This window comes from Esox lucius, chromosome 23 (assembly GCF_011004845.1).
Source record: "Esox lucius isolate fEsoLuc1 chromosome 23, fEsoLuc1.pri, whole genome shotgun sequence".
Lineage (NCBI taxonomy): Eukaryota > Metazoa > Chordata > Actinopteri > Esociformes > Esocidae > Esox > Esox lucius.
Window position 1 is genome coordinate 25,187,531 of NC_047591.1, and position 7,891 is coordinate 25,195,421.

The 7,891-nt window shown below is 39.6% G+C and overlaps 1 protein-coding gene across 6 annotated transcripts; it reads right to left on the reverse strand.

Annotated features, from left to right (window-relative positions):
- Window positions 1-73: 73 nt before the first annotated feature.
- hdhd2 (haloacid dehalogenase-like hydrolase domain containing 2) lies at window positions 74-6,774 on the reverse strand. 6 transcript variants are annotated; one of them, XR_004575243.1, is made up of 8 exons: window positions 6,614-6,768; window positions 5,545-5,657; window positions 3,577-3,785; window positions 3,391-3,475; window positions 2,412-2,628; window positions 1,945-2,008; window positions 334-699; window positions 74-274 (listed from the first exon to the last, which is right to left on the reverse strand). XR_004575243.1 is itself a non-coding variant. In XM_034290160.1 (8 exons), exons 2-8 carry the CDS (start codon window positions 5,643-5,645, stop codon window positions 531-533), a joined length of 786 nt encoding a protein of 261 aa, XP_034146051.1. In that variant the 5' UTR covers window positions 5,646-5,657; window positions 6,614-6,770; the 3' UTR covers window positions 74-530. The 6 variants fall into 6 exon arrangements, 5 of the variants coding, with proteins under 5 accessions (XP_034146051.1, XP_028972995.2, XP_010897366.4 ...); XM_034290160.1 differs by having other exon boundaries at window positions 74-569; window positions 629-699; window positions 6,614-6,770; XM_029117162.2 differs by having other exon boundaries at window positions 74-699.
- Between the last annotated feature and the right edge of the window lie 1,117 nt (window positions 6,775-7,891).

The window sequence follows — 7,891 nt, forward strand, 5'->3', positions numbered from 1 at the left end:
CATTATATCTGTTGTGCTGTTAGGTCTGAAATATTGTCTAAAATGGTAACATTACTGCAAAGATGTACTGAGCTGTTTCATAAAGTTGTATTTATTTGCCTTTCCATTCAATATGAGCAAATGTTGGTTATCAGGTTCACTGTTTATTAACATAATAATCTATAATTACATGGCATGGGGTTTGATATTAATTAAAAAATATATATTGGCATTTCTCAGAAACATACTAGTTGTCATATTTTTTTTATAAGGGACCATTACCATGGTCTACAACCTGAGGGAGGCTGTCACAGGTCAGTTACAGGTGAGGTGTTGGAGGATGTGGTCTACAACCTGAGGGAGGCTGTCACAGGTCAGTTACAGGTGAGGTGTTGGAGGATGTGGTCTACAACCTGAGGGAGGCTGTCACAGGTCAGTTACAGGTGAGGTGTTGGAGGATGTGGTCTACAACCTGAGGGAGGCTGTCACAGGTCAGTTACAGGTGAGGTGTTGGAGGATGTGGTCTACAGCCTGAGGGAAACTGTCACAGGTCAGTTACAGGTGAGGTGTTGGAGGATGTGGTCTACAGCCTGAGGGAGGCTGTCACAGGTCAGTTACAGGTGAGGTGTTGGAGGATGTGGTCTACAGCCTGAGGGAAACTGTCACAGGTCAAGTATGGTGGAGGATTAATTTTACCTTCATCACCCAATCTGTATTTACCTGAAGGACAAAATAAAACATCATGATTAGACAACACAATCACAAGAATCAAGATTAGTAGGGACCAATAGTAGTACACCAATCCAATATGGGCACTGGAAATTTGACAGATACTGGCCCAAAATACGGGGATCGGCTACAATGACAACAATTCTATGTAATAAGCTAAAAACAAGAAACAGAATGTAATAATGTTTGGAAAACGCTTTGTGAATTGTTGACGGGTAGACTGGAAACATCACCCATATGGCAAGTGAATAATTATGTATGCAGCCTGGAATTACGTTACACTTGAAACAGCCACTAGTAAAACTAGTAGTTCCAAATTTTGCATGCAAGTGTTTCAAAGCGTGACAGTAGAGAATTTTTTGCTTGCTAATTAACGCTAAGTAATGTTAGCTTATTTGGCTAACGCTATATAACACCAGCTAGTTAACCGCAGACAAATTGAAAATACATAATCTCAAAACCTTTCAGATTCATAGCCAAATAGTAAGCCTACCCGTTTGGTGATGTACATTTCCTTTTAGCTATCTCGTAAAGAGCGTAACATTATTCTAGTGCTACTCATTAACAGTATGCCGAACTATCATAGACGCATCATAGGGGCATTCCCGCTTAATCATATACGGATTCCCTCGGACTTGCCCGCATACTGTCATTAAAAATTGCCCAATTGTCGGCAACCCTCCGAATTTGCCAACACTGATCAAGTGTTGATCAGTTGGGCGACTACAAGCCAAACGTGCCAACATCGAATTTAATGATTTTAAACAAACACAAATTTGGAAAAATGCTTCTTTAAAGAACATTGTCAGTTTGTTGACAGTTTTCACCGATTTGTCTAGTTTTCACTGCTGTGATTTATTTGTCCAATACATATCCACTTTCACATTCTACACAGCAAGAGAATTTCCACAAATTCTTGGTGCTACCTTGAGTGTCTTTTAACATATTTTATAATATATGTTGTTAAAATGGTTTAAGTTTCATAATCTCACCTCAACAAAATGAAAATAGCAGTATCAGATTGGTACTTGGTATCTGCAGATACTCAAAGTTCAGTACTCAGAATCGGTATCAAAGTTCAGTACTCAGAATCGGTATCGACAATGAAAAATGTATCAGTGCATCCCTTATGATTAGGCAACACCATCACAATTAATAAGCAGAATAACACAATTATTATGAATAATATCATTAGAAAATAAATAATGTATGGAGTTCTGACATCATGTTTCTTACCAGTTCTGACTAGAATTCCCAGCATGCCAGTGTTCTGAGCCCCTCCAACATCATCTCTGGCATCCTGTGGAGGGGATGAGGGGGCAGGAATCGGGGCATCGATATAGAACAATACTGTTATTTATTTAAAACAATTATATAATAAAACTCTTGATGTGTCACACTTCATTATTTCTGCCTCAAGCAACAGTTCATGTTGGTACTGACTTGGATATTAAAAAGACACAAGACTGTCTGTTCTTGAAAGGTGTGGCTGCACGGTATATTCAGGACATGACTATAAACCCTATATGGGGTAAGGGTTAGTTATACTTCCAAGGTTATTGCAGTCCTAACTGTCCATTTGTTAATTGTATATTTCTATTGATTAATAATGTGGTTAATGACGATGAAGGACCCAATAGTGCACTACTTCCCTACTATACAGGGTTAGGGTGCCACTTGGGACTGTCAAGAGTGTGACTCACATCTCCGATCATGAGGGCCTCTTCGGCACAACAGTCCATGTCTCTCAGAGCCTCCAGGAAAAAGGTCCCCTGGGGCTTCCCCACCACGGTGGCCTGGCAGTCTGCTGCATACTCTAACCCAGTCACAAAAGGCCCAGGGCCCAGCGCCAGACCATCCTTCCTCTTATAGTACCTTGCCTTATGGATGGCGATGAGGGGGGCCCCATCTAACAGCAATCTGCAGGGAGGAGGAACAGTTATGGTTGGATTTCATGTAGTTTATGAAAGCTTAGTGTAGAATAACATACAAGAAACCACATATCAACATACCAAGATACTAAGAGCAAATCCAAGAGGAGTTGATAAGTGTTTTGGCACCAGATGGGTATTCCAGAAAGATGGCTAAACAAATTCAGGGCTACCTGAACACACGTTTTTTGGTTCTAGAATGGCTGGCTAATTTAAAACATTTGTGCATGAAATAGACATTCAAAAATGTACCCAAGACCATGACAAAAACTTAATGGACATGATGCAGTCAAAAGACAGAGCACAATATTTTGGTATTTATTATTGTACAGTAGATTTATCATGTAGATATTTCTTCCCAAAATGATTTTGTTCAATGTCCTTATGAAACCAAATTGGGTTACACTGGATATGTAGGGGTTGAGGAAGTTTGGCAGAGAAATAACTGACTGGGTGGAAGAACTATGAGGCCATATAGACAGAATTAAATGCTATGGGTGGATGAGCTGCATTTTATTCTCTTGGACAGGACAAGATAACCTAGAAGGTAACAGGTTTGGTATAGAGCATTTGTCGCTATGGTTTCTGATCAGGCAAAACTTCAATCTCTCTTCCTGGAAATAAAAATGTAAAGCTTGCTCAAGTTCTCGTTTGAAAGGTCTCCTTAAATTACTTGTCCAGCTTTGTGGAAAACCCCTAGGGACCACAAACTGCTGTCAGTACAAGTATGAAAATAAATGCAGTTCACTACCTGAAGGCTTCATTCATCGTGTGGTAGTTGAAGTGGTCAGGAGCTAAACCTATCACCACAGCGTTGGGCTCAGATATCTCCATACCTGCAGCACCAATAAACAAAATAGATGTTTTATACAGTTAAATCTACAGTATATATTGACCCAAAATTACAGATTCTCATTGCAATCCCCGTGTTTTTAACCTGAGAAGTCCTCCAGGGCACTGTCCTCCACTAGCAGCAGGGGGCGTAGTTGTCTCTGCTCCACCAGACTCCTGGCTGCGGTCAGGGATGTGAAGATCTCATGCTCCTTGATGTCAAAGTTCAGACTTATCAGACGTGCCAGCAGGTTCCTTTTACACTCTTTAGTGGTGTTGGTAACAAACTTAACGGCTACGGAAGCCTGACGCAACCTAGTGAAATTCAGAACATGGTGTTAGGATCAGAACATGGTTTTAGGATCAGAACCTGGTTTTAGGATCAGAACCTGGTGTTTGGATCAGAACCTGGTGTTAGAATCAGAACCTGGTGTTAGAATCAGAACCTGGTGTTAGAATCAGAACCTGGTTTTAGAATCAGAACCTGGTTTTAGGATCAGAACCTGGTTTTAGAATCAGAACCTGGTTTTAGAATCAGAACCTAGGACCATATTCACAAAACATCTTAAGGCTAAAAGTAGCTCCTAACTTGGTGATTTAGGAGTAACTCTTAAAAGAATGGGTGTGTCAGTCTGAACTTAAGGACTCCCATATTTTTGGTCTATGAATATTTCACAAAGCATTTAGCACTAAAACCAGCTCCTAAATCTGTGAAAAGTTAGGAGTAGTAAAGAGGACTCCTAAGTCACTAAGACCAAGTCGTGTAGAGTCCTAGAAGGGCTGCTGCTTTATGTATTATTTATACAGTGCACTCAAAACACCATATATACATAAATAATACTGCACTTTCAAGGCAGCTTTACCTTTATGCAAAACACAGCCAAAACCTGGGTTTAAATACCATTTTAAATGTCAAATACATCTGTGCTTGAACAAGCTCGCCTTGTCTCATGGTAAAATTTGATTTAAAATACTTAGACAAATCAAGCGCACAAAAGTATTTTTTTCCACTGAGTTTTTAAAAGGGTATCACCTTAATCACGAGGGTATTATGATCATAGTAGAGCTAATCATTGATGCAGTCAGTTAAACAACAAACAGAAACAACCAAATAACATCGGTGATCCAGGTTGTGACAACTTAATATGCTACTTGGCCACAGGGAAAATGCAGCTATGCAGCGCAGACGAACCATGTATATCTCTGTCAGTAGAATATTACATCAAACTATAAATGCCCTCTCCAGACCCCATATTGTGCAAGAAATCATTCAGTTTCCTCATGATGTTTGCCAACTACAAAGAAACAAAGTTGACTTCATGGCCATAGCTGGACAACCCAGTGTAGTTGCTGCTATAGATGGGACACATAATTGAAAGAACTATTGCACCGTCAAAAGATGAACGCGCATTTCTTTACAAGCTGCCAGACATGTAAGAGGCTGACAATTAGCTGAACATATCTTAACTAGTCAGTATGTCGTTCTTGGTTTCATTTTTAATCAGTGAAACGCTGCCTACATTTTTGTTTGAATATATTTATTTCAATTTTGCATCATGACACATCCTTCTACAGTGTTGCTATGATGAATTCACTGACCGACCCCTCCTCCCCTATCAGCCAATCAGTGTGAGAATAGTAAGTTAACTTGTTCGTGGAACACAACATCATTCATAGCAACAAGGTCAACCGTGCCCTTTCTTTTAGCTTAAGATTTCTCCCCAATCCTTAGTCAAAGTTGGTTTTAGCAGCTTTGTGAATAGGTTTTAAGAGGAAACTCTTAGCTAGGAACTTTTAGTGCTGTTGAGGTGTCCTCCTAGTGGTAAGATAAAATGTTTTGTGAATACGACCCCTGGTGTTAAAATCAGAACATGATACAATGATACAATGTTGAACAATCAATTAATGGCCAGTCAGTGGCATGTTTTCATTTGTGCCAAAATTCAAAGTTAACACAATAAGCAGTGCTGTTTCTTTTACTAGAGGTTAGAATTCAGTGTTGGGTTAGGGGACTAACCTGTTGAGAAGGCTCAGGATCACAAGTTAGAGGTCAGTGGTGTGTTAAGAGACTGACCTGTTCAGTGCTTCCTGTGCTCCAGGCACAGCTGTGTCTTCTACATGAAGAGTTCCACTCAGGTCAATAAGTACTGCCTTCAAAGCCCGTTTGGTCGCCATCACACCAAGTACCTGTACAGTACACAGTTACCGTAGTGATTATTGGGAATCAGCGATGAATGAACAGATATTTCAACATGAGCTCAGATATAACATTTTTACAGAGATCCAATTTAACAGTCCTATGCGTAATTCTAAGTGCACACCTCCCTATCTCACGGGTCCTTTCGGTAATGATGCGTTTTCTTTAATCATATTACAATATTTAATGTCAATTTAAGGGATTTTATGTTACACAAACCCCTACATGGAATCCAAACTCAGCTGGGATCCCTTTATTTAGAGATCTGGAAGGTAGTAATGTAGTTATTAGTGATGTCATATAGTTATTTTATCAGTGCTGCAATTCAATGAAAGCTCTTACAAAATAGAGGATTAAACACAACAGGAATAAATAAACAAACCATGGCCGTGTTGCTGCCAGGACATGCATTGGATCCAACATCAGTGGGATTTAGCAGTTTTGTAACAATTATGCCAACAGAGTGGTTTAACCTAGCTTATACTAATATATCTACTGTAATGACCTAATACAGATCAATGTATTTGGCTCGATGTGCAGGGACTGACAGGCAGGGGGGATAGTGGCGGAATAATGCTAGCTAGGACGGGATGAATCCAAGCCAGCGTGTATCGTCCAATCACGATGCATAGCCCACTAAGAATTAAGGTTCTGCGTATAACTAAGAAAACCAGTACATAAATAAATAAATACCGGCTATCTGCTGTAGTGACACATCCCGGTAGAGGACATGAATGTCACGACGTTTTTAGTTCTCTGCGTCTCAAGAACATATATTGAAGCGCTTCAGCTAGCTAGATAGCAGCGAGCTTGAGAAAGACTAACAACTAGTAATAACGTTATCGAAAAGCCGTGGCTTTATCTATATAACCATTTCAGCAACAAAACATTTTATGTACATGAACAAGAAAACTGCAGTACTTGGGAATTTGCATTCGGCGCTTACAGATTGTCTATATTGCGAGGTCCTTCCAGGTGACAGGAAACATGTTTTTGCCGCCTGTCAAACTGCCTGTTTCAAAAAGGTTTTTCATCGTAAACTTCAAAACAATAACAAATACATCACCATAGTAATATGGTGAGGGAGATGAAAAACCATCGCCCACATACATACAAACACACTCACATACGTTACTCTAACATTTCCCATTAATCATTTAAGAGGGTTATTTGAAACAGATCAACACTCATTAACAAGAAACATATGTAGCGCATCTCAGTAACAACTAGCAGATGTAGCGCATTTGCATGTATTTTTTCATAAATAGGTTTAATATTGTAGAACGAATTTATAAAGCCTAAAAACCCATTTTGCACAGTATGCCAGTGTATAAAGAATAAGCCTCTTTCTGATTCTGAACACTGATTCTGCTTTAAACAAATTCAGTATCTAAAAACATTAATATTGTTGTCAAATATTTTTCTGAAGTGCTTGTCATGCAGATCTAGCTGGTTACGTGACACACATATATCAGTGCATATCAAACCACATTACCTAAAGACAAAAGACATGCCCGGAATGATCAGACACATTGTGGTTATGTTACTGGTTATTTATGGTACATAAATATAAATTTTATCTCCATTCATATAGGGATAATTGATACATCACACTGCTAACTATAAGAAACTAGGGCCAGTTTCAAGCAAATGCGCTAAGTGCACTACTTTTTGGCTGGGTCCATTTGGGGAACACAGTGGCATTTGGGATGAATTTAACGGCCCATGGACCTGTGATACCGCAGACCTGTGATGCTACCCAATGTGAACAACTAAGGGCACATCACCAACCGACAAGATTATAGAGAACTAATCTTAGATAAAACTGGCTTTGAGGTCTAATCCCCCTGATAAACATATGGTGATAATTCCATAAAATATCCTCCCTTCGTGTATTTAGGATCAACCTACCGGTAATAAAATTCCTCTCAGGGTCAATGTGACAAACACAGCTGGTCTGAAGATCACTACCAGAGATCAGCACAAAGACACTAGTGTAACAAATCACACAACAAAATAAACTTTGAACCAATTTATGCAATTAAAGGGAACAGAAATGCAACCAGAACCAGTGGAAACCTACATGGGACAGATCGTTCCACCAAATGAAGGCCAAGAGCTGACTGAGCCTGTAAGAACCCCAAGGTAACATCAAGCTGTCTACTGGCCTGTCTTACCACAATCAATCATCAAAATGCATGCGGCAACTGTTAGAAAGAGACTG

Coding starts and splice junctions, on each gene's coding strand:
- hdhd2 (XM_034290160.1), bottom strand. CDS start 5,645: ATGGCGACCAAACGGGCTTTGAAGGCAGTACTTATTGACCTGAGTGGA. Junction 3,786..5,544: donor GCACAGGAAGCACTGAACAG/GTCAGTCTCTTA, acceptor GAATTTCACTAG/GTTGCGTCAGGCTTCCGTAG. Junction 700..1,944: donor GGGAATTCTAGTCAGAACTG/GTAAGAAACATG, acceptor TTTGTCCTTCAG/GTAAATACAGATTGGGTGAT.